The 27,266-nt window shown below is 42.2% G+C and overlaps 1 protein-coding gene across 1 annotated transcript; it reads right to left on the reverse strand.

Moving 5' to 3' along the window:
* Nucleotides 1–3,007: 3,007 nt before the first annotated feature.
* On the reverse strand, nucleotides 3,008–25,886 carry SHMT2 (serine hydroxymethyltransferase 2). The gene is made up of 12 exons (XM_070938004.1): nucleotides 25,776–25,886; nucleotides 21,887–22,078; nucleotides 20,376–20,455; nucleotides 18,362–18,562; nucleotides 17,065–17,146; nucleotides 14,963–15,085; nucleotides 14,729–14,868; nucleotides 12,723–12,888; nucleotides 8,453–8,552; nucleotides 4,993–5,148; nucleotides 4,060–4,167; nucleotides 3,008–3,426 (listed from the first exon to the last, which is right to left on the reverse strand). Exons 1-12 carry the CDS (start codon nucleotides 25,806–25,808, stop codon nucleotides 3,299–3,301), a joined length of 1,509 nt encoding a protein of 502 aa, XP_070794105.1. The 5' UTR covers nucleotides 25,809–25,886; the 3' UTR covers nucleotides 3,008–3,298.
* Nucleotides 25,887–27,266: the final 1,380 nt, after the last annotated feature.

Raw genomic sequence — 27,266 nt, forward strand, 5'->3', positions numbered from 1 at the left:
GAAAGCAACGATCATAATCATTGCATTAGCATTACAGAGATATTCTGCTAGCTTGTAAAAATCTCATAGGGGTCATTGACTTATGACAGTCTTCCCCAACCTGGTGCCCTCCAGAAGTGTTGGATTATAATTGCCTGCATGGCCCATTCAGGCAAGACAAATCTTCAGATGCAAGCACCATCATGTGATTACAAGCATTGCACACACACACACACAAAGCTTAGTATCAAAATACATAATCAAAGCCAGCTGTAGTAGAAGAAACAGAACATCTGGAAGCTGAAATCAGAGCAATTTAACTAAGGCATCAGTTGTCATCAGCAATAGTAATTAATCTTCAGGATAAGCTTCCAGGATACGCAGGGAGGAGGGAATATAATTTACTGTAACGTGTAGCTTTCCAGTGATTTAGGAACTTCCCCCATAAAGCTAGATTTGAATGAAGTTGTCTGATTTATTAATAAGAAGGAAACAGTCTGCTCCCAAAACAAGGGGGAAATGGATAATATTAAAGAGATTATTTACCCTTCAAAACTATTAATCGAGAAGTTGAAGAATAGATGGGACAGCACATTCTCCCAGCCATGCGGCGCAAAAGCACCAATTTTATGTGTTATTCCAAATAATATACAAATGTTTGTGTCCTTGGGTGGTGGTAGAGAGGAAAACACAGAAATATTCTCCTGGAAGCTGTGCCTTGAAGCACATATCTGAAATGATCCCCTTGGGGTAGTAGCAGTAGCATCGTCCCGACCCTTTCATTCTGTGATGGATCCTCAAGGACAAAATAAAACTTTCTCACGGAGTTCTGCTGCAGCCACTGTCTTCTTCCCAAGTTGATCGCATCAACCTCAACCTCAATTTACAGTAAATGGATTATTCCATGCATATATCTTCTTTTGTGGTGAAGAGGAGGTCAGGCTGACCAACTAAAGTATTCGGGATTAGAGTCACGTATGTCTCATTTTAAAAACGAATGCATTAGCATTTGAGGAACCCCTACAGTTCTCCTTTTTGAGTGTTATTATTTAGTCGTGTTCTGCCTACAAGATGTCTACACCAATGGGCCATTTTACTGTACCACAGCCTTGCCAGGCTGATGCTATCCAGCTCCCTGTTGAGTAGCAATTCGGAGAAATGCAATAAACGCTTAGGGGAAAAACACCAGATTTATGACGGCTGATTGATTAGGTAGCAACTTGACAGTGTCCACACAACCATGTGCAAGCTGATGGTCAGCACTGTCTGAGTGAACAAAAGCCTACCCCACAACTGCACATTTGTTATGGTTTAGGTCCATGATGGCGAACCTATGGCACACGTGCCAGAGGTGGCATGCAGAGCCCTCTCTGTGGGCATGTGCGCCAGCCAGCTGGTCTTTATGGGCACCAGAGCACCAAAAAACAGCCTGAAAATGGCCCCAAAACCAGCCCAAAAATGGTCCAAAAACGATCCAAAAGAGCCCAAAAAACAACCCAAAAAACTCCCCAAAAACAGGCATGTGCACACCAGCCAGCTGGTCTTCGGGTTTCCACATGCACGCGTGTTCCAGTTTGGGCACTCAGTGCCGAAAAGGTTCACCACCACTGGTTTAGGTTATGATCTCTTGTTTTTAATCATCCTTTTTGCCTGGTTGTGAAGAAGCTGGGCAGATTAGTCCACTTCCAAAGCTCCACAAGACTTCATGGAAGCTAGCTGTCTTTTTCTGAGGAACTCCTCCACTGGGTTATGCTGCTTCTCAACTTGTGGCTCAAGTTGGCTTCTCCATCCACATGGCTCTTGGTGGAGGGACCTCTCTTTGATGCTGCTGCTGCACAATCTATCAGAGGAGGAGGAGGAGGAGGAGGAGGAGGAGGAGGAGGAGGAGGAGGAGGAGGAGGAGGAGGAGGAGGAGGAGGAGGAGGAGGAGGAGGAGGAAGTATAGATGCATTGACCTGATGAGGTCTAGGGGAGGAAGGTGATGATCATAGGCTCCAAAACTAGCTCCTGATTCCCAGTAGATTCAAGATCCACTTATTTGGGGATTTGTTAGTTGAAGTTTTACACCGGAAAAGAGCCCGTGTGAATAATGCAGGCCAAACTTGCCGTAATGTAAGGAATAGTAGCAAAACGATTGTCCCCATTTAAACAGATAGCGCAGACTACCAGCTTGTTCTGTGATAAACTTTTACTGTTAAATCATGATACATCTATTTTTAAAAAACCAACAGAAACAGGTTACCCTAGACGGCCACCTGCGTTCACTAAGCCAGAGAAGTGCAAAGGCGTTTGCATAGAGTGTTTCCTCCTAAGTGTTTACTAGTCACAATGGCTCCACGCTGTCATCAAAATCAGAAGTCACACATTTGTGATGCCAGTGGCTGGAGGACAACGAAGGAGAGGGTGTTTGCCCTTTACCTCTTCCTTGTGGAAAGTCAGCAGGATCTAATTGGAAACTATGGGGAATCAGGATATTTAATTAGAAAGGTCTTTGATAGGAAATAATAGAAAATACTTGTAGCTCGGGTTTTAGATTTTGGCAGCGGTTTGCTCTCCGAGCTTGTTTCCATTCAGTTCCCGTACGTTTCATTACCAGACTAGGAAACATCATCAGTGGGATTTTTGGGTCCTATTCCTATTTAGCTTATATATGTCTTGTGTGCCAGTGTGGTCAGTTGGTTGCGTGATGGGTTGTTCATTTGGAGCTATATTTAAATTCTGAGCAGCTGACTGGTTCCCTTGTTGATTGGTCGTATGTTACATGTTCATATGATGGATCTAAAACAATATGCTTGTTAAGGCCTTTGATGCGATCCAGTGTGTATGAGTTGATCTTGTTACAAATTGTTACAAAGGCATGATGCTGCCTACTTCTGTTGCTATGTAGAAACATTACTATGATGAACAAGGGTAACATCCGCATTCACATCTTTGGCTGTGCATATACATGCAGAGAAAATATTTGCATGATACACGTACGTACAGAAGACACCTGCAGGCAGCAATGTTGACAAAGGGCTCAAATGTCTTCATTCATAGAAAGAGGTGGATCACTTTAATTCTTACAAGTCATTCTGCATAATCTAATACATGTATTGTGAGTCAGAGCCAAGTTCTTTTACACAAAGTAAGTTGTTCTGAGTCATTATAAAATGGGGATAAGGAATAGAGGGGGGGAAAATGGCCAAGGAGATCACCTCTGAGTGAAGAGGGGCTCCACTAGATAAAGCTCTGAGAGACAAGGCTTCAGGGACTCTTCATGTCTAGCTTGTTGGCCATCTAGGTGTCATGGTTAGCCAGTCTTCAGTTGAACCAGATCTCAACGTTTGTCAAAGCCAGGCATGGGGAAGGCACGGGCAAAGGTTTCAACACGCTGCCGAAGATCTGACAACCTCTGCTTTGTTTCTGGATCAGAAAGCAAAAAGGATTTGAAGTCTTGCAGTTTGGCTGTGGGGGGGAAAACAAAGAGAAGAGGGTAAACAAACTGGAGGTTGCCAATGCATGGAAAAATACGAGCCACAGGAGAAAACCCTCTGATCCACAAATGCTCCCAAATACTTCCTACTTCTCTTTTATAATTGTAATTAATCCCCAAGGCAGTTTTCCCCTGCCCTGACTGGTGAATATGGGAATTCATCCAGCACATCTGGAGGACATCATGTTGATGAAGGTTGTCTTATAGCTACTGGGTTTCCATATCCCCTCTGGTATGAACTATTTGCTTTCCCCCTCTTCCAGGCCACAGAGCAAACTAAAAAAATCTAGACTAGTGGGTGTTAACACATTAATCCACTTTCATTTTTAGGTGGGAAAATTTGGGTGCATGTCGAAATTACATAGCAAGATCAATAAAAAGATGGTAGGCAGCATTCAGAGGATGCTTGTTACCATGTGAGTCTCAGTTGAACCACAATTAAAATATAGCAAAGAATGTAATGAATCCATCAAACATAACCAAGTAGTTCATCAATGTCTCCACATTTTCAGCCAATGCAATTTCTACTTCAACTCACTGACTGGAAAAAAAATTTGGCCAATAAGTACCATCAGATTTTGGCTTTTTATAACACACTGACTTACAGGTCTTCTGTTTGACATCCAATCCAATCTGGATTCCTTCGTCGATTAACTCGACAACCTTTTTAAAATCAGCTTCCTGGAACCGTCGGGAAGTAAGCGCAGGTGCTCCTGTGGAAAAAGTCAAAATAATTTCAAGAAGTGTTGCTTTTAATATCTGAAGACCAAATTTACAAATAAATACTATGCTGTGAAACCCTGAGTGGATAAGGCTTTAGTGTAGTGCAAGGGAGTCAAACTGGCGTCACGCGAGCCAGGTGCGTCATGGGCAGACCACACCCACCTCAGCTCCACGAATGGGAAAAACGTTGCAAAATGTCACATGACAGCAATGTGACGTTGCGAGTTTGACACCCATGCTGCAGTGTATAAGGAAGACAAGAAAAGCTCCCACATATACAGGGGTGTAAATTCAGTTTATAAATTCCCCTTCCCATCTGTATACACAAGCTCTTCTACAGCAAGGTGAAGGATGGAGATTAATGTAAAATGTGTCTAAGAAATGCTCAGCAGCAGGTGATCCTGAATCCTGCAACATCGGTGTTTGCAAGGATTGCATTTAAATACCTTCGGCCGCTGAAGGAATAGTAAGTGTTGAATGGATTCTTCTTCCAATCCCATGGAGCTTCCCAAAATAGCTTAAAGTGCTGAAGAGTAGATTGCGGGTGCCCAAAATAAGAAAGCCCCCCCCACCCCCAAATTTCAGTGTATTTGCTGAACAACGTTTGTGTGTAACCTTGGATGTAGTCCATTCTGTATTAATGAAATATGCACCCATTCCTGATTTTTCTAAACCAGTTGACCATGGGGAAAAGCATTTTTTTTAATGCATCTGAAATTAGGGTTGCCATGGTGCAGAATCATCATTTTAAGAATCATCATCCACAGGTGTGAAACAATCACATAATCTATTTTTTAAAAATTCCTTGCTCTTACCAAGTCGCAAGCCTCCAGGTGTCAAAGCACTCTTGTCCCCGGGACAGGTGTTCTTGTTAGCAGTGATGGACACTAGCTCCAATACTCTTTCAGCCCGGGCTCCATCAATACCTTTTGGCCGCAGATCCACTAGTACTAGGTGGTTATCTGTGCCACCTAGTCCGAAAGAGTGAGAAGAGTTACGTTTTCTCCAGGCAATTTAACCAATCCCCAGCAATCCTCCATAACTGTCTGGTTTGGTTCTGCAACCCAACAAGACAGACACAGACTTCAGAGGATAATTAGAACTGCAGAAAAAACAATCACTACCAACCTGCCTTCCATTGAGGATCTGTATGCTGCACAAGTCAAAAAGAGGGCTGTGAAAATATTTACGGACCCCTCACATCCTGGACATAAACTATTTCAACTTCTACCCTCAAAATGACGCTATAGAGCACTGCACACCAGAACAACTACACACAAGCACAGTTTTTTTCCCTAACGCCATCACTCTGCTAAACAAATAATTCCCTCAACACTGTCAAACTATTTACTAAGCCTGCACTACTATTAATCTTCTCATCTTCTCATCGTTCCCATCACCCATCTCCTCCCACTTATGACTGTATGACTGTAACCTTGTTGCTGGTATCTTTATGATTTATATTGCTATTGTTTCCTGATTGCTTATTTGTACTCTATGACTAGCATTAAGTGATTCTCGACAAATGTATCTTTTCTTTTAGGTACACGGAGAGCATATGCACCAAGACAAATTCCTTATGTGTGCAATCACACTTGGCCAATAAAATTCTATCCTGTCCTGTCCTGTCCTGTCCTGTCCTGTCCTGTCCTGTCCTGTCCTGTCCTATCCTATCCTATCCTATCCTATCCTATCCTATCCTATCCTATCCTATCCTATCCTATCCTATCCTATCCTATCTTATCTTATCTTATCTTATCTTATCTTATCTTATCTTATCTTATCTTATCTTATCCTATTATAGTTTTGCCCAATCTGGTAGGGAAGCCTCTAGATCAGAGGTCCCCCACCTGAGGGCTACAGCCCATTACCGGGCTGTGGCCTATTTGTAACCGGGCCACATGAGTGGTAGGCCGGCATGAGCGCCAATACTAGTGCTCGCAGCCCCACTCACCACTGACACAAATGAAGCTGGGTCTATGCGCGCCTGCCCCTCACAAAAAACTATCCCCTCTTTCTCCTCCCGCCAGGCCAGGCCGCCAACCCAGAAAGGTTGGGGACCATTGTTCTGGATGTAATGGACAACTCCCATAATTCTTATCACCAAGTGCAGAATGCTCTACATCTCTATAATTAGAGGTCCATTTAGAAGTTATTTTGATTAACCTCCAAATAGAATTGCCCTGCTGATTCAAGGCAAAAGTGCCTCTTGTTCAGCTTTTTCTGTCCAAATCAGAATCTCTTGATCACAGCTAAGATATGGCAGATATCTCCTTCGTGAAGTAAATGAACTCTTTCATGTTACTGACCCAAACTCCAAGCCAACAAATCTTGTGTCAATGATTTCCATGGGGTAACTACTGTATGCTCTCCTTCAAGGTCTCAGAACAGGATATAGAATCCAGCTTCCCTTGAGCTCTGAGCAGAGATATAGATAATATAAGATGTCATGCCTCCGTATACGGGTTTACATGACTTCTTTGGAAAGTTCATTTTCATATCTCTCTTGAACCTACTTTTATTCCTTTTTATAAGCAATAGACCAAACTGCTAAAATATATATATATATATATATATATATCGCTAATCTGATTTTCCTGAGATTATTATGGCATAAGAGAAAGCAATTTTTACCAGGAAAAGATGAGACAGAAAACTCTTAGAAAAATATTTTTTTTTACTTTAATGGGCAATATTTTTACTAAATCTCTGATTCACCTGGGGACAAGTGACCTCCATTGTACCCACTAAGAATTACCCCATTACAAAGCACATAGCCCTGAAAACTACATATACAGCAATATTAAGCAAATACCTCCCCTGGCACAACAAATTTCATGTTATGTTGTTTACCTCAACATAATAGGGGTTTTATCTTGTTGGAAAATATTATATCGTTCTTGGCTGAGTCGACCACCTGAATGTGCCCTCCCTCCGACCACAATATTGTTCACATTCTCTCATAGACTTACTACGTTACCAAGCATCTGCCTGCCAATACCTACAGACCTTCACATCTGCACTATATACAGGTAGTTCTTGACTTATGGCCACAACTGAGCCCAAAATTTATGTTGCTAACAAGACATTTATTAAGTGAGTTTTGCCCCATTGTACAACTTGCCGCATTGCCCCAACTTTCTTGCCACAGTTGCTACGTGAATATTGCAATTGTTAAGTGAGTAACCTGGTTGTTAAGTGAATCTGGCTTCCTCATTGACTTTGCCTGTCAGGAGGTCGCAAAAGCTGATCACGTGACCCTGGGACACTGCAACCGTCATAAATATGAATCGGCTGCCATGTCCAAAAACTTGGAAGAGTAAATCTCTGGTCCCGTTGACCAACCCACATTCAATCTCGCATCATTATCCTGGGACACATATATTTGCCTTTGTTTGTGACTGAATTTTGTTGACGTGACCAAGGGGATGCTGCAATAGTCATAAGTGTGAAAAATGGTCATAAGTCACTTTTTTCAGTGCCGTTGTATCTTTGAATGGCCACTAAATGAACTCTTGTAAGTCAAGAACTGCTTTTACAGCCTCTTCTTCATGAATATTGCCTGAACAACCAGTTTCTTCAGGCATCAAAAGAAGGCTATAATGTAAAGGAGGATATGGGGTGTACCAGTTCAGATTGCTGGTGGAGATTTCAATCCACATGAAAAAGTCCATCCATCCACACATCATATGAAAAGCTGGCCTAGAATTATTCTCTTTTGCCTAAGAATCATTCTATATGGCAGCTACTAATGGGGGAGAACATTAAAATACAGATAGTCCTAAACTTACGACCACAATTAAGCCCAAAATTTATGTTGCTAAGTGAGAAATTCGTTAAGTGAGTTTTGCCCCCTTTTACGACTTTTCTTGCCACATTTGTTAAGTGAATCACTGCAGTGGTTAAATTAGTAACCTGGTTGTTAAGTGAATCTGGCTTCCCCATTGACGTGGCTTGTCAGAACGTTGCAAAAGATAGTCACATGACCCTGAGGGACACTGCAATTGTCATAGATGTGAACCAGTTGTCAACCACCTGAACGTAAATCACGTGACCATGGGGATGCTGCAACGGTCATAAGTCTGAAACAGGGTCGTAATTCTGCAACGGTCTTAAGTCTGAAACAGTGCTGTTGTAACTTCGAACGGTCACTGATTGAACTGAAGTCGAGCGCTACCTGTACACCATTTTCACCTAGCGTGGCCAACAGCTCAGCTCAGAAAAAGCTGCTCCTATGTATGCTCTATCACACATTGAAGCACATCTTCACTATACCTGAAACAAGATTGTATCCTCGTTGTAGCAACGCCTCTGCCATGGCCTTGGAGTTCTTCAGTACTTGCTGACAATACTCTTGGAACATGGGTGAGCTGGCCTAAAGCAGAAAGGGATTCAAGATTGGGAAGAATCAGCATTACTTTTTCTATAGTGTAACTTATGACATTATAGGACATCATAGGACTCTTGATGTCCCATCATAAAGATTTAAAGGACAACTTTCTAGTTGTTCTGACCTAGGCTTCCTGAGTCAGTAAAACACATGAGTAGTCCCAAAAACCTGTTTTATTTTAACAGCTGTGAATTCTGTTCATTCACAGATGAGTCCCAAATAGTTGTAAAGAGTCCTTCAGGATAAGGCTGATAATCACCCACCTTTATCTCCCTTGACACGCTGCCAAAGACCTAATTGGCAAAGCCACACGGAGTCCAGAATCAAATAGAGCTTCAGGCTTTAAACTGAACAGAATTAATAACGTTGCTTCCTGCAAAGGCCCATGTGCCTTTGCTCCTCTTTTAAGTCTTATGGGAGGGGCCAATCATCTCCAAGCCCTACTCCCGAGTTGTCCCTTTTGTTTTAACTGTTCTTGCCTTCTGGCAGCTCTGCACATGCATGCACTGGGAACAGGCTCCCCCTGTTCCCTCTGCCTCGCTGTGGTCCGACTCTGGAGGCTCTGGAAGCAGCACGTACCTCCCAGATGGCCCTTTCTCTGCCTCCAAAGCAGAGCCCTCATCCGATCCTTCCCCAGACTCTAGGACTGGCCCATGTTCCTCCCCAGCCTCCTCACTGTCCCACTCTGCTGCCAGCTCCACAGGCTGCTGGCGGACCACAACAATAGTTGGGTTCCCACATTATGCTAAGGCCATTCAGAATCAATCACCTTTTAGGGCAATAAAACTTTGTTAGAAACCATGATTTGTTCATGGCTTACTGATTAAAAGACAGGTCGTGGTGGCACAGTGGCTAGAGTACGGCAGGCTAACTCTGCCCACAGTCTGGAGTTTGAACCTGACTGGTTCAAGGTTGATTCAGCCTTCCATCCTTCCGAGGTCAGTAAAATGAGAACCCAGATTGTTGGGGGCAATATGCTGTAAACTATTCAGAGGGGGCTGTAAATCTACTGCTATTGCAATTAAAACTATACTATTATGTGAAAATGGGGACACATGGTTTTTAAGCGTATCTGGCGAATACTGTCCCTCAGCAATTCAAAGCTATAAGACAAGAGCATCTTAAAAAGTTAGACCAAGAAGCTGGGATTATTTTGCCTGTCTGCAAGACTAATTCTGCCCTGTTTACAGCTTGTTCAATTGAGCATGCTTAAAACAAGCATGGCTTAGTGTGATGTATTAATAGAACCTATTTATCTACCCAGCCAAACTAATATATCCAAATAACTAAGGCTGTGGTGCACAGAATCTCTTAAACTGTATTGAACTGTTTTTTTTTTTTTTTAAAGCCAACAAATGTATTACTGGTAAACGTTAAATTACTAGGATATTGTATGCATAATACAAGATCACGGTGCATGTAGGCAATTTCACAATTTCACAGTGCACGTAGGCACGCATGTAGCATCTGTCAGCAACTCCTTGAATCAAATGCACCTTTTCCCAGAATTGTTCTGCAGCTGCAGGGAGCAGCTGCACAATCCTGGGAAAAGGTGAAGATGCTTTAAGGAATGGCCAACAGATGCGACTCTGCATTCTGCGTTCTTAAGCAACTTTTTTCTTTTAAATCCAAAATATTGCACAGCTCGAATGCATTGCTATGTTAATTCCAAAACCTTCCATCCTTCTTCAGAGCTGAAGAAGCTTCTTGGATGAGAAGCGAAACATTTTCAAAAAACCCACAGAAAGTCCAGTTGCCTCTTGAAAAAGCACCTTTGGGAAACCATGATCTGGATGACTGAGAATCTCCATAGACTCCCATTCTCTGGATTACTCAGAGTTTGGTCCAGACTTCCGTAACTCCCAGAGTTTCCACCCAGTATGGAACTCAAATCCAATGAACTTGGAGGACACCAAGTTGGGGAATGCAAGTCTTAGTTTCTCCCAGAAATAATAGAGCTACCATGCTGAATCAAATAAGGAAGACAATCCTCATTACAGCAAAAATCCAATAAACTCAATTCTAATTGACTCTCCGGGATTTATTCCACTGTGATGACTTCATGTTTGTTTGCCCCAATATAAATCCAATCTAAATCGGTTTCACCTTTGGGAAACCATGATCTGGATGACTGAGAATCTCCATAGACTCCCATTCTCTGGATTACTCAGAGTTTGGTCCAGACTTCCCTAGCTCCCAGAGTTTCCACCCAGTATGGAACTCAAATCCAATGAACTTGGAGGACACCAAGTTGGGGAATGAAAGTCTTAGTTTCTCCCAGAAATAATAGAACTACCATGCTGAATCAAATAAGGAAGACAATCCTCGTTACAGCAAAAATGCAATAAATTCAATTCTAATTGACTCTCCGGGATTTATTCCACCTTGATGACTTCATGTTTGTTTGCCCCAATATAAATCCAAACTAAGTCGGTCCCGGGGACTAAAAGTTCATTCTTCCAAACTTTCAGGCTTGTGCTGGAGCCCATCCTCAGAATGATACATTCTGGAGAGAGAGAGAGAAGTTCCCCGAGGATGGGCTTCAGCACAAGCCTGAAGAATAAACCTTTGTGACCCACTCAGATTGGATCCTGCAACATTATCTTGGGACACGCATATTTGTCTTCATTTGCCAACATAAATCCTCTGGTATTATCCTTAAGATTAACTCTGGGTTTATAACTAGATTGAGTGATACAAGCAGGATAGAGAACGTGGCATGGAAACAACCTAGTTGGCCATATTTTGCAATGGTTTAACAACAGATGTTGTTCTGGCACCTCAGCAGATCAAACTGTAAACACAAAGGGCCAAGGCAGGTTAGTTGCTCTCAGCAAAATTCTTCTCAGTTGCCTGTTGGAAGCTTCCCTTTTCTAAAGGCTGCTAGGTGTCCAATGCTTTAGAAGTATTGCTCATTCCATGTCAAATCAAATCAAAATCTTTGTAACTGCCTATGGGCCAGAAAGCACAACGTAAATACATCGACCTGTAATTCTTAATAAAACTTTTAAAAATATTGCAATAAAAGTACATAAAATACACGGTTGAAAATAATAATTGTAGCATAAATAGCAGTGGCAATCACGACATATGTGCTGAATTTCAACCACAGGTAGGATGGATGCAACAAACGGTAGCACAAAATAGGGCAACCTGGAAAGGTATGTCAGGGTCTTGCTCAAATAAAAACAATGAAAGATACACATTGTGCTGTTTGCCAGGTTAGGTTTTTTTTATACAGGATAAATATATATTGTCCTTAATTCTCTATAGAGCAGGGATGTCAAACTCAAGGCCCGCAGGCAGTGGTGAACTGCAAAACTTTTTATTACCGGTTCTGTGGGCGTGGCTTGGTGGGCGTGGCTTGGTGGTTGGTCATGTGACTGGGTGGGCCTGGCCAACTTTTTTTTTTTTTACACTTTTTAAAGAATTTACTACTTATTACAGCTATGATCGTTAGAACCTTTTTTTAAAAAATTTTTTTAAAGCATTTCTTTACTACCAGTTCACCTGAACTGTTAGTTTTTATCGCTACTGGTTCGCCCGAATTGAAGCGAACCGGTAGCATTTCACCCCTGCCTGCAGGCCGGATCCGGCCTGCGGGATGCTTAGATCTGGCCCGTGGGGCTACCTTGGAAACAGCAAAGGACTGGCCTGCGGTACCTCTCCCAGCAAAAACATTTTCACTGGCAGAGCACTCAGACCACCACAGGCATCCCTAACATGAGTGACATCGAACTGGCCATGCCATCCAGTCCACGGTCCCCGCCCCCCCAAAGTCAAACACAACCCTGATGCAGCTCTCAATAAAATCGAGTTTGACACTCCTGCTATAGAGAGAGCAACAAAGGAGCACATGGCTCAGGGATTCTACAAAGCCATCTCCACAGGGTCATAAGCACTGTTGGAAAGGGATGTGCAGAGGGTAGAACATCCAACTTGGCTGAGGTGAAAGGCCAATTAAATTTCAGAGTTAGAACTGAAGAGAGATAAGACGATGCTACTGCCCACTTGAGAAGAACCCATAAACCAAAGGCTTGACTACCAATCATAAACTGGTTTGAACATCAATATTTCATGTCGGTCCCAGTAACTGTGCTAAAATCCACTCAAGACCATCCAAACCCCAAAGAAAACAGACCCCTTCTTTCCTACCTGTTTCAGTGCCACTGCCACTGCAGCAATGGCATGGTTGTGGGGGCCACCTTGCAAAGAGGGGAAGACTGCAAAGTTGATTTTGTCCTCCAGATTGTAAAGGGTCTCCTGGCCACTCTTCTTGTCCACAGAACGGACACCCTTACGATAGAAAATCAGCCCTGACCTGTGTGCAATACGAAGACGGAAGCATCAAAACAGACGTCTCTTGGCTAGATGCTTATTGCAGAGACCCTCAAATATTGCTCCAAAAGGTGCCAGGCTGAACATATTCTCTTTCGCAGTCATTTAAAAAAAAAAAAAATCCTCCATCCATATAATGTCCTTCATCAAGACCATGTTTGCAGTAATTCTACAGAAGCAAAGACAACAGCGGTGATTATAGCAACAGGAAGCAAATTCACCTCCGTTTGATTCCGTCGGTTAAGAAAAATGTACGGTAAGTTTCTCGTTTTTATAACTACTGAAATCTCAGAAGTCAAACGTCAGAAGCTAAACAGAAATGAAACCAGAACTTTTCCTCTTGGGTTTAATGGAAAAAGAAATAGATTAAAAAATTGGAACTTTGTTACTATATATGTTGACAGCAGCAAGACTATTGAATGCACAAAAATGGAAGGACACTTCGATTCCCACTATGGACGAATGGTTGCAGAAGTTAATGAAGTTGGCCAAAATGACAAAATTGACCACTTTGATTAAAGAAAAGAACATAAATACTTTTGTTTCCATGTGGAGACCGCTTCTGACCTTTGTGCTTGATGTGGAGAAGAATGAAACTCTGGGTTTTACTGATTAGACTGATAGATCTTTATAGAAATGGCTTGTTCATATTATTATGAAAAAAGCAAAAAGTTGTGATTTGATGTTAATGCCTTATTTTACTGTAAGAGAGAGAGTTGGAAGTCAATGCTTCTTTTTCTTTTTTTTTCTTTCCTTTCCTTTCCTCACCTCTCCTTCCCCTTTTCCTCCCCACTGCTTTCCTATTTACTTTGTATTTTGTATTTTACATTACTTTATAACTCAATAAAAAAATGTTAATGGACGTAAAGAAGCTAAACAGAAATCTCAAGAGCTGTGGGTTCAGAATCACCTCGTGGCGAGATGGGCAGCAAACAAATTTAATAAATAAATAAAGCAAAAATTCTGTATTGTTATCATTCCAAAATTCGATACGCATCCAAAAAGTGACAGGCAATATTTTTTTTAAAAAAGTTGTACTTTCTTTGACTTGCAATTTCACTTATTGGCTAATCAGCAGTGCACCGTCCTTTTCTGACTTTGTATTGAGCTCCAAAGATAATCTCTGCTAATTAACTTTGGAGTAAGTTTACAAGAAGCCTCAGCTGGCTACTCCTGCAATGCTAATGACTTGAATCTGATAAAACTTAGTCTGTTTCCTCAACAGACTATGCGCAGGAACACCATGCTTCCTATTATTCCCAAGTAACTCACACTTTCTGTATTGGGAATGGCAGAGAAACCACAGAACTTATAAACCTAGAAGACACAAGTAGGTCAAATGAAGAAAAATGTATTGCGTATTTCATCAAGACTTTTGATATATCTGTCCCAACACTGTATGGGGTCCTGGGTGCTCCCTGCACTAGCACTGATGTTAGCTAGTTGGATAATGAAACATCTGCAAGAAAATAACCAAACACAGAAAGCACCAAGGACCCCACAATTTGACCCTGAGCTACATATATTCTCTTCTATTGGTCAACGCTATATATATATATAGATGTCAGCTGTTCTCCACAGAGTCAGACAGCAATAGCCCAATATTATCTAGAAATGTTTACAACACAGAATTTTTGAATATAAAATATATAACCTGTCTTGAAGCCATAGTCCTTGGTACAACTGCAAAAATGAGGGATACCATGGCTCCTTAGATATTGTTAGATTACTGTATAGTTCCCCAAATCCTTCATCTCTGGCTGAAGGACATATATTTGCTGCCCAAACAGAATGGCATATGCCCGTCTACATCACACTTTTACCTTGCCCCGCGCAGAGTCTTGTGAGTGGTGCTAGTCACCACGTCAGCATAGTCAAAGGGTGATGGGATGACTTTGGCTGCCACCAGACCACTGATGTGGGCCATGTCAGCAAGCAGGTAGGCCTTCACCTCTTCACACACCTGACAAAAAGGGATAGATGAGGACAGGTAAGCGCATGCCACTTTGCCGTTTCATTCAGTTCAACCTTTGTCCTCCCAATCCACTAAGACATACCTTCTTGATGCGGGCATAGTCAATAAGGCGGGCATAAGCGCTGGTGCCAGCGATGATGATACGTGGGCGGAACAGTCGGGCAGTTAACTCAAGTTGGTCATAATCAATGAGTCCTGTTTTTGGCTGGACAGTGGACAGAGAAACGAATCAATACAGGTGGTCCTCAACTTACGACCAAAATTCAGCCCAAAATTTATGTTGCTAAGTGAAACATTTGTTAAGTGAGCTTTGCTCCATATTATGAGTTTTCTTGCCACGCTTGTTAAGTGAATCATTGCAGTTGTCAACTTAGTAACATGGTTCTTAATAAACCTGGTTTCCCCATTGACTTTACTAGTCAAAAGGTCACAAAAGGTGATCACGTGACCCAGGACACTGCAACCATCATAAATATGGCCAATTGCTAAGCATTTGAATTTTGATCACATGACCGTGGGGATGCTGCAACAGTCATAAGTGTGAAAAACGGTCATACGTCACTTTTTTCACTGCTAAATGTCTATGGAGATACTCAGTCATCCACGTCATAGTTGTCCCAAGGGTGTTTTTTCAGGACTTTCTGAAAGTCCAGTTGCCTCTTGAAAAAAGCACCTTTTGGACGTTTTTTCCACTGCTGTTGTAACTTTGAACGGTCACTAAATGAACTGTTGTAAATCGGGGACTACTTGTACTGTCCTCCTCCAAATGTTGGCAAAATTAGTACAAAATACTTGTGTAGATCAACCTACAGGAAAATACACCATCTCTAGAAGCTTGCATTAAATCCAGCCAGGATATTGAAGTAGAGGTGTTATTAGCCATCCCTTCCCAGCCACTATATTCATAGCTGGTTGATACCGCCAACAATCAGTTTCCTGATTTTCTAAAAAGGTTTTTAAAAAACTGTAAGAGAATTCAAACAAGGGCATCCACAGAGAATCAGGCTGGAACTAAAAAGGGAAAGAAATCCCATTTAAACAAATAATTTTATTGGATTCCCGTAGCGGATACATAAATACATCCTAATGTTCTCCTTTCTCCTTCAGTGCTGGCAATAAAGATTCTCAGCCTTAAGCCTGTTTGTATACCCTGATGGTAGAAAACAAGCAGCAGGGTGTGGGAATGACAGATAAGATCCTGTGAATTAGCCTTCCTCAACCGGACATCATCCAGACACATAAGACTGCAAGTCCCAATATCTGGCAAATTCCAGTCAACATGGTCAAAATTCCTTGAAAGTTGCAAGGTCATACATTTAACATTTAACACACACATGAAGATGTAATAAAGGGCGCTAGCTGAGAAAGTGATTCTACATTTTAATTAAAAACAAAATAAAAGCTGACAGCAGATATCAAGGTTAGATTCAACCACCCCAAGCATAACAATGATTACTTCAGACAGAATAGAAATTTGAAACTTAAAAACTTAAAACAAAATATAATTCAACCCAGGGCTCTAAATTGGAAAGGTTATTCTACATTTTTGCAAAAGTTAAGAGCCACTCAAGAAGGTTGGATGAAGCCATCTGAGTGTAAAAAGGTCTACTTTATTCAGAAGAGTGATCTTTCAGCACAACATATCCAGAAGAGACATCAAAGCTACTAAGGGTGAATGGGTGATACAATACTGAATTGTGGGCATACATGAATGAATAAAGTTGATGCTCATGAAATCTATTTCAGTAACTTAAGCATATGTGTCCATTTTTTCCTTTCTTCACAACTGAATCTGCATAGTTTACTAATGGGTGTAATTTATTCTAATTTCTGTCAGCTGCAGGGAGATCCAGTCCATGTGTAAATGAAACTTTTCCCACCATCCTCTCAACTACTGGAAAACCTATTTAGTCATAATTCTGATTTCAGAAAACACCGCTCACACACTTCCTGGCAAGCAAAGAAGCTAAACTGCTTTGTTTGGTTGTCATTGAGATTAGCATAAAAAATCTTAGATTTTTACAAAATTCAGTTTGATCGTCATTGCCATCTTCTGCATGCATCCACTAAGTTTTGATCAGGAACTCTTTAGCCTACCATTCTAGATCTGCATTTTCAACCTACTGTCAGAAGCAGAGAAGGAAATCAGGGCCATGCAAATATTTTGAACTCCTATTTACTCACATTGAGTTTGTAAGGCATGGACTCAAAGAAGATGGACGTGGCTGAGATACGCTTGACATCAGACATGTACCCATGAGTCAGGCTGTCAAGAAGAAGGAAGATATTCTGTCAAGACAAAGCTTAAGCCTCAATCATAGCCCAACTCAAGCCAAGAAGCTAAGGGGACAAATATTTATGTCTAAAGGGATTACAAATTAGCCAGGCGCTTCCCCCGCAAGGCCACCATGAGACAGGCAGCATGGGGAGAGGTGTAGATTATGGGGAGACACAAGGGATAGCAGTTCCCAGAAAGCAGAGGCAGATGCTCTTCAACATCATCCAACACAGTGGTGAAATCTAAAATTTGTTACTACCGGTTCTGTGGGCGTGGCTTGATGGGGGGGGGTTAATGTGACTGGGTGGGCGTGGCCATTTTTTTTTTTTTACTTTTAAAACCATTTTTTCTACAACCTCTTCCATGAAGAGGTTGTAAAAAAAATGCTTTCAAAAGGCTCTGATGATCTCAGCTGAGTTGCCTGATCGGCAGAGGCTTTTCTTCTTTTAAATGCCGCTGACGACCAGGCAACTCAGTTTGGATCGTCAGAGGCATTTAAAATAAAAAAAGCCTCTCCCGATCAGGTAACTCAGCTGGGATCCCAGCTGAGCCGCGCGACCATCAGAGGCTTTTTTTTTTTACTTTTAAAAACATTTTTTCAGCCAAAGAGGTTGTAGAAAAAATGCTTTTAAAAGTAAAAAAAAAAGCCTCTGATGATTGTGCGGCTCAGCTGGGTATGGGGGGGGGGCAGGGATTTTTGCTACCAGTTCTCCGAACCACCCGTCTCCATCGCTACTGGATCGGGCGATCCGATCCGAACGGGAGCATTTCACCCCTGATCCAACATCAACATCATCCATGTTGGCATCCAGAGGAGATGACAGAAAAGTCTATAGGTCAAAACTAAAGAAAACATGGTTATGTCTAAATCAGAGACAGATAATGAGGAGGTAAGCCTTATTCTATGAGTTTTATATATTGCTGGTCAAAATAGGGTACTCCAAAAATTCCACTTTTGAGTCGTTCTGGGTCTTCTCCCTGCCTCTTCCAGCTTCTTCAGTTCCTTCTTCTTGCGGATCAGTAAACCCTTCAGATTCTCATTCTCTCGGTTATTCTTGTGCACCAACCTCCTCTCTTTCCCCTCAGCTATTCCCAACTGTGGCAGCCCAATCCTCCCTTTTCACCCCTTCTAATATGCTACTAGACTGGAACATCTCACAAGGCTTTCCTCCCCAAGTTTCATTCCCCAATCCAGACACGTACTGGCCCCCGTCGGGTAAATCCAGGCCCATGAGACGTTCGTGCGGCTGCAGCAAGGCTGTGTAGGCAGCAAAATTGGCCGGGGATCCAGAATAAGGCTGGACGTTCACCCCCCAGCGTTCAGGATCCAGGTCAAAAGCTTCAAGAGCACGGCGTTCACAGAGCAGTTCAATGCGGTCCACCACCTCAGAACCACCATAATACCTGCATCAGGATATCAATAGCCAGAAAGGAAATGTTAGTAACAGAAAAACACATAATGCCACCCTAATTTCTGAAACAGAGAAAAACTAGAAGAAAATTTCATCTGTCCCCTCCATGCCATCACAGTGTACAAAGAACATTACCTTGGCAACCATTCCCTAACGAAGCATTCTGGTCACCCCTTCTCTCCATGTAAGTCTCTGCACCTCATCCATAATAAATGTCCATACAACACTTTCCCCCTCCCCCTGGTTTCCAAAATATAGCTATAACATGTTTTTTATCTCCGCCATCGGGATCTGTTCTGACCTAGGTTTCCTTAAAAAGCATGAAGCAGTGTCTTGGTCCCGGCAAAAGCCCTTTTATTTACACGACTGTGAATTCCTTTCATTCACAGTCAGCAAGGCTTTGGCAAACAGTCTTTCAGAGGAATATTTATCAACACAAACCTTATCTCGCTTGGAAAGCTGCCAGATAACTAGTTTCCCAATGCAGTATAAGGCAAAACTTGGCACAGAGTCTCTTAGAATCACGAACAGAACTTTCCACTCTTGAAACAAACAAACAAACGAACGAATTGTTTCCTGCAAAAGCCCACTCCCCGTTCACTCCTCTTTTGTTTCCTATGGGAGGGGCCAATCACTTCCAAGGTGTGGCTTTACTCCCAAGTCGACCCTGCTTTCTTAGTTGTTCTTGTCTTCTGGCATCTCTGCGCATGTGCACACTGGGAAAAGGCTCCACTGTTCCTCTGCCTCAATGCTGTCTAGCCTCTGCCTCTGCCACAGAGCCCTCATCTGAGCTTTCCCCAGCCCCCAGAACTGGCCCATGTTCCTCCCCAACCTCCTCATTGTCTGACTCTGCTGCCAGCTCCACTGGCCGCCGACGGGCCACAACAGGATCAGAGGTCAGTTTCAGAGCCAACATATAAGTGTTTCTGCCCCAAAATGGACCTTACCAAAATGTCTGAGGCCTCTTCTGAAGGCAAGTCATTTCATGTGGTTGGCAAACACCAGGCATGTGGGAAGGATTCAGTAGGATCTACATGCTCCCTTAGCCTTCACTCCCAAAATAATCCAAAAGAACAGAAAATAGGACTTCCTCCTCCTGACGGAGTAATGGATATCTGAGTACTTATATCTGTATCGATGTATACAATAAATACATATCACTTCGTGGCAGGCAGGGTGGCGTAGTACTGAAGATGCTGTAGGCCTGGAATGGAGGGATCATGGTCCTTCAAATGTTATTTGACTAATGACTAGGACTGGTGGACATATTGGAACCTAAGCAACTTTTATAAGGCCATATAGGTAGCCCTTGACCTACGACCGCAATTGAGCCCAACATTTCTGTTGCTAAACAAAGATATTTGTTAAGTGAGTTTTGCCCTATTTCACAACCTTTCTTGCCATCGTTGTTAAGTGAATCATTGCAGTTGTTAAGTTGGTAACCCAGTTGTTAAGTAAATCTGGCTTCTCCATTGACAGAAGCTGCAAAAAGGGATCACATGACCCCCAGGATACTGCCACCGTCATAAATATGAGTCAGTTGCCAAGCATCTGAATTTTGATCATGTGACCATGGGGATGCTGCAATGGTCATGTGAAAAATAATCATAAGTCACTTTTTTCAGTGTTGTTGTAACTTTGAGCAGTCACTAAGCAAACTGTTGTAAGTTAAAGACTACCGTATTTTCCTATTCTAAGGCAAACTGCTGAGGATAAACTCAGGCAATCTCGTTTTTAATCTTTTCTCATGTCTGCCCATCCCAATCTATTAAGGTCTGTTTTGGTCCCATAATAAAGTATACTACCTCTTGCCTGGATAGCCCTCGGAATACTTGTTGTTGAGACACGACCCCAGAGCCTCCAAGGCAGCCCGGCTACAGAAATTCTGAAATTGAGGAAAGAGAAAAAAGGAAGTGCTGAATGGGGAGGGGAAAAAAAGAAAGTGAACCTCAATGACATTTCTGTTTCTCTTATGCTAAAGAAGAAAAATGCTATATTTTATGGAGCGACAGATTTTAATTCAGATAAACACAATGGGAAGATCAAGCTGTTCCTTCTTTGATGCTTCCCAAGTGGAGCCAGTGCTGTAATGGCCACTTTGGAAGCGAGCAATAGCAGGTGAGGGTGAATATCTAGTAGAATAGAATAGAGTAACAGAGTTGGAAGGGAACTTGGAAGTCTTCTAGTCCAACCCTCTACTTAGGCAGGAAACCCTATAGTAGAAGAGGAGAACTCCAAATCGGGAGAGAAATAATATTTTGGGGTTTCTTAACCTTTGGCTAGGCAGTATGAAAAACATGTTGCTGGTTTCTGGTTAAAGGCAATTATCATCCTTTCCATTAATATTACAAGACAATAGAAAAGACATTATAAACTGTATAATTCTTGCAACAATTTTTTAAGATACACTACTTTGCAAATAGAGAACCTAAGTCAACAACAGAACAGCAATCCCAGTAAGTTTCTCTAGGGAGCTGCAAAGAGTTGAACTAGAGATCCACATTCTAAAAAATTTACTGGATTGAGACAAATGAACAGACATCAGGCCAGTCTACTGATCGGTATTAGCCGTGCTCTGCGATAATATATCCATTGCAGAGGGAAGAACACTTCCATGAAAGGATGGAAATCTATCACCTTTGCAGATTGTTTGTTGGTTTTCAAGAAACATCTGATTTACTACTGTACCAGGAAATATGATGGACACAATAAAAATACAACTGAAACTTCTTAATTTGTACTCTTAAAGATCTGGGTGCATTTGTCATTATGAAGTAAAGTAACTAAGCCTCTGCTGAATACAGGTAGTCCTCATCTTACGACCACAATTGAGCCCAAAATTTAGCTTGCAAAGTGAGAAATTTGTTAACTGAGTTTTGCCCCATTTTAAGACTTTTCTTGCCACAGCTGTTAAGTGAATCACTGCAGTTCTTAAATTAGTAACCCGGTTGTTAAGTGAATCTGGTTTCCCCATTGACTTTGCTGGTCAGAAAGTCGCAAAAAGGGGATCGCATGACTCCGGGACACTGCAAACGTCATACATGTGAGTCAGTGGTCAAGCAACCGAATGTAAATCACATGACCATGGGGATGCTGCAATGGTCATAAGTGTGAAAAACGGTCATAACTCACTTTTTCAGTGTCATTGTAACTTCAAATGGTCACTAAATGAACTGTTGTAAGTCGAGGATTACCTGTATATGTTTTTAGGTATCAAGGAAGATGACAACATTCCCTCATTGGAAGGATCCAAAGTAAAATGCATCTACTTGATCTTCAACCCAAGACTGAGGAAGAAAATGCTTCTCTCACTCACCTCTGAGGCAATGAGTTCTAGACCCCGGCACTGGCGATCTTTTTCCTGCTGTACCAAATCCCACATCTCAGGGTCACTCTCTGCCAAGCTCTCCTGCCCGGTCCAGCCTGAGGCCTCTTTGGAAGAAGTTGCAGCTGCCTTGCTGTGTTGGGCCCTCAGACTCCCCCTTGCCTGGCAGCATCTTTGTAGGGGCTGAAAAGGTAAAAGAGCAGACAGGATCACAAAAGAGCCAGCATAAGCCATCCCAGTCAAAAAAACAACTGATTCTTCAAAAATCGTATAAACACACTGTATATTATCTACAGGAGGCAAAATCCTTTACTGGAAGCCCCATTAATACATATTCGAAATGGCCACCTAGCACTTAAGACTTATATACCGCTTCACAGTGCTTTACAGCCTTCTCTAAACGGTTTACAGAGTCAGCCTCTTGCCCCCAACAATCTGGGTCCTCATTTTACCAACCTCGGAAGGATGGAAGGCTGAGTCAACCTTGAGCTTGGTGAAATTGGAACTGCCAAACTGCTGGCAGCCAGCAGTCAGCAGAAATAGCCGCACTACTGCATTCTAACAGCGCGCCACCAACTATAATTTAAATGATAGTTAAATTTCATTTGAGAGTCCAAACTTGGAAGCTACTGAGGTCAACAATCTGAATAAGGAAAGAAAGCATGAAATTAGGAAAAGCCTGAGGAAAAATGACTGGCTTAAATAAGATGATTTTCCTCTCCCCTCACCAGGCACCAAGACAAATAAAGTCTTATTTAAAAAAGAAGGTTTTGGAGATTTCCTGTAAACCAGGATTGAGGGACCCAAGCATATTTCCAAGGACAACAGATTCCACAGTGGAAGGGCTACCATAGAAAAATCCTTCTTACTGGTCCCATTCTTCTTAGTTCATCTCAGAATGGGACCTCGAGCTTGTTATCTGACAGAAGGAACAGAATAATTGTGGACAGGGAACAACTCAACAAAGAGGTAAGTCTTCCAAAGCAGTAAAATACTTATAGAAAAAAAGCTTCGTAGGCAGGAAAAGAGCATTCTGGGAACAGAGAGTTCTGGTTCCCAAATCATCACTCATAATAATATGCAAGATGTTGTGCCTTCAAAGAGAGCTGCAAGGGAATTATGACAAAAGAGGGGACTATCTTGCCTGTGAGCCTCTCAGAGATATCTGACTAACCACTGTGAGAAACAAAACACTGGACTAAAATGGGCTTAGGTCTGATCAGCAGGGCTACTTTTAAGTTCAGTGAAGTATCTCCAGATGATTGATAGCAATCCTAAGAGCCAGTGCTTGTTCATTTATTGGGGGAAAGACTGCTCATATATAAATATTCCCCAATCCCTGAGGAAACCCCATATGTTTAAAGCAACTTCCCTTTTTCGAAACCAGTGAGGGAAGGGCCACATTCCTCAAAGATGTCTTTGCAAGGTTTAGGGTACAGTTCAATTCTTCCTTCATGTAATTAAGATCACATGAAAGATACTGCCAAACCAGACGTGGCAGTAATCTCCACCCTTGGGTCCTCAGATGTTCCTGCTCTACTATCAGCATAAGCAATGGCAAAGAATGAAAGGAATTATATTCCAAAAGCATCTGGAGCCATTCAAGTTTGGGAATTACTGCCTAAACGGATTTCTACTGCTTGGAATTCTCCAGATACAGTATATTAATATTGCAACTCCCGATAGCACAAAGAGCATTGTCAACAGAGCCTATTGCAGGATCCTTGATGCTCTCTGAGCTTGCTTGTTTTCTTGCAGTTGTTTCATTATCCAAACTAGGTATTACCCTAGTTTGGGTAATGAAACATATGCAAGAAAACAAGCTCAGAGAGCACCAAGGACCCCTCATTTCAACCCTGAGCTACAAATATTCTCCTTTATTGAGAGCCCATTGCTTCTGGAGGCTGTGAGGTTGGAGGAAAATGGTGTAAAGACTAGATTACCCAGTAAATTACATTGATCCATCATAGATCTTCAGACCAACTCTCTCCCTCTGCCATGCTGGCTTTTGCAGCAGTGACCAGTAGCAATTATCTTCATGTCAGAACTAGACTATCATCACACAAATCATATGCATAGCAAGAAATTTAAATTGCAAGTTTCTGTCATTGGACAGCTATTGAGCACAGTGGTAGTTTTTGAAGATTGGGAGGGAAAGGGCAAAATATTACTTCTGCGAACATTAAGGAACACGGTCCTATATACCGGCAAGCATGCAACCCAAAATTGCTGAAGTTAGTCAACTTCCCTCCAAGTTGTCTCAATGAATTTGCAGAATGGCATTTACATTCCTTACAGCATCTTACCCAAATGGAACTCAGAAAAGGAATGATATTTCTAGCCACTTGACTCAATGAATGAGCAATGGAGTGAGAACTCAAAAGACAAAGCTAGAGGGGCGAGCGGGACAGTCAATTTCAAGGTCTGGTAAGACAAGAGATGGCTCTGTGCTGCAGATGGACACGTAGGCCTCTTCTGAGGCCTCTGCTTGTGCTGCTGAACTGGTAAATCCCGTCAGGGAAGAACTGCTGGATGCATATATGTGCCTACAAAGCTGGACTGGTTCCCTCATCCCCACCACTAAAATTCATTTCAAAGTAAAGCTGTTACCACAAATGACGGGCACCTTGAGGGGGAAAAAAATTGGCTTTCATTTTCTTTATTAAAGGGATTATCAGACAACCACAATCTCCTCTGCAGATGATGCAACGGCGTCATACAAGTTGCATCAGCAAAGTAGCAAAACTTAAGAATGCCTCAAGTTTGGCTTTAAGGGTGAAATGTTCCAACACTGTTTGCCAGGGGGAAAAAAAATAAAATTCCTTTTTAAAGGAAAGGAATATTTGACAGGTTGCAAGGATAGATTTGCCACACAAGCTTTAATCTTTTTTGTTGTGGTGGGGTTTTTTTTTTAAAAAGGAGAATTTTAATGACATTATCTAATCAACAGTCCGCAAATCAGAGAGCAATTTTCAGAGGGGCGGGTCATTTTGTTGACGGTTCCAGGGTACAACAGAGTTCCTGCCAAGGGACCTTTAGCCAGGTCAGAGTAGCTGCAAAAAGTTAGTTTTGTCTCTGATCTATCCCTGTTCTTTTTTTCCTGCCGGCCGGAGGCTCTAACCAGTTCTGTAATTCCTCTCTTCAAAGCTGCAATGTCAGATAGGACAGTATGTGAAAGAAAAGAGATGTTACAAAAAAATTAGCCCATAAAAACCAGCAAAGCGTGACTGCTTGGAGAGGTTTCCGCTGATAATAGTGTCTCAGTCCTGAACGTCAAGATAACTCTTCGCCTTGCTCTGCGCCGCTTCCAAGAGCTATTAGCCAGAATTAAATAATAATTGAGTAGCAGAATGGCAACGATCTGTGCCGCTATCAGATCCCTGCTATAAGCCCCAGGCGGGCATATAAACTCCTTACCCAAGAAACTCCGATTTCTAAACTTGCACACTTAACAGTCCCATTCAAAACAAAAGATATAAAATGAAGTGGGGGGGAAAGGAGGAGGAGGAGATGGATCTTTCCTGGAGCAGCGAAACTTTTTGCTGTTCAGAGAAGTAGAAAAACTGAACCAAGCGTGGAGAACAGCTTAGGCCTTTTTAAATAACTCATCACCCTCCATGCGGCTTGGGGGGTGGGGGGGGGCGGGAAAATGATCATTGAGGTCAGATCCCCCGATTCTTTGCAATTCAAGTCATCCGCTCTCCATCCCAAGAGGCCCCCAAACATCAAAGACCGCCGGCTCAAAAGCGCTTCTCAGAAGTTAATCAATGAAGCAACTGCCCCTCTTTCTCCGCATCTCTGCTCCCACTTCAAGCGGGCAAAGCAACTTGCTCTCTTCCCCTCCACAACAGCCCCGTCTGTCATTCGCACCGCATCTTACCTTGGCAAAGTGTCTAAAAGGAAAAGCCAGCATAACAGCCTAAAACGAGGAAAGTGCAAACTGTTGTACAAGCTGTTGCTCACGTTTAAGTGAGTCCAAAGACCAAAGAAAAATCGCTGAGCTGGTGAAAAGAAAAGGAAAAAAAAAAAAAAAAAAGAAGGGAAACGCGTGGCTCTTCCTTCGCCACTGCCAGCTACTACCGGGTGCAAAAGGCACTATGGGAGATGTAGTTTTTACTCTCGACGCTCCTTCTGCTTTGCACTTATTATCTGACGTCTGGCAAGCGGTGACTTCAGGATGGGTATCTGAGGCGATCGCTGTTGTGGAAGGAAGGAGATTTCTTTCCATCTATCTCGTTGAAAGCGAAAGCAAGTGTCAGTGACGTAATATCGAAGGATTATGTTCTTAATATAACCTCATACAACCCCATAATGGGGTTGTTGCATTCGACTTTCCTGATGGAATTTGGGTGGTGAAAACGCCTCCCGTTTATCCAGAGAGAAAATTAGAAAGATGGCTGCTTTTCCACGACATTGTATGATTGCCTGTTTAACTCATTAATTTATTCCCACTCCACCACACAAACTGTATAGTGTTCTCCTACACGTTATACAGCTGCAAAATAAGTCAGACTTTAACAGGCAAAGTTCCACTGTTGCATCTCCACCAACTTCATGAGCGATTAGGCAACCAAAAAATTAGAATCTGTATTACGACAACATCTGTAATAGATGCTGGTTTACAAAAAAAGCATGTGCTCTTTTGAATTTCCAAGAATTTCTCTATGAGGGAGAGGATTAAAAATCCTGGTTAAAAAAAGTGGGAAGTGGTATAACAATGGTGTTTAAAATCATTTACATACATTTTTAGATACCATACTGGGAAACCTAGAAGATATAACCAAATGTAGCCAATTACCAACAAAAAAATGGTGCAATCTTCATTTTTTAAAATGAATACAGTAGCTTTCTATTAAAGATAGATGGAAAAGAGGAGACAACCATCATTAATTATCAGAATGGAGATATGAGACAGGCTTGAAAAACCATTGCTTTCTTTAAAACTGCCTAACCCAGGGGTCTGCAACCTTAAACACTCAAAAGAGTCATTTGGACTCCTTTCCCACAGAAAAAAAAACACCGGGAGCCACAAAACCCTTCCCGTGCCTGACTATTTCTTGAGCGGCCACAAAACTAGCATATATAGTTGAATTAAATGTTCTCGTTTCTTCTGCAACTGTTCTTTTCTTGGATTTATCTATGGTTGGCCTACCGGGGGTTGAAAAGCTTAATAAATCACATGGCAGTGAGTGTCACACCTTGGTGGTTGTGACGTATAATTTGAGTGACGGAGCCGCAGCGGAGGAGTGAAAGAGCCACATGCGGCTCCAGAGCCACAGGTTGTTGACCCTTGGCCTAACCAATGAAGATTGTCTAATGAAGGGAAAGACCAAACTGTTGGACTTCTCTCCTGCTAAACTTTATTACATGC

This window comes from Pituophis catenifer, unplaced genomic scaffold, assembly GCF_029215685.1.
Source record: "Pituophis catenifer annectens isolate HBS135680 unplaced genomic scaffold, rPitCat1.0.hap2 SCAF_2, whole genome shotgun sequence".
NCBI classification, from domain to species: domain Eukaryota; kingdom Metazoa; phylum Chordata; class Lepidosauria; order Squamata; family Colubridae; genus Pituophis; species Pituophis catenifer.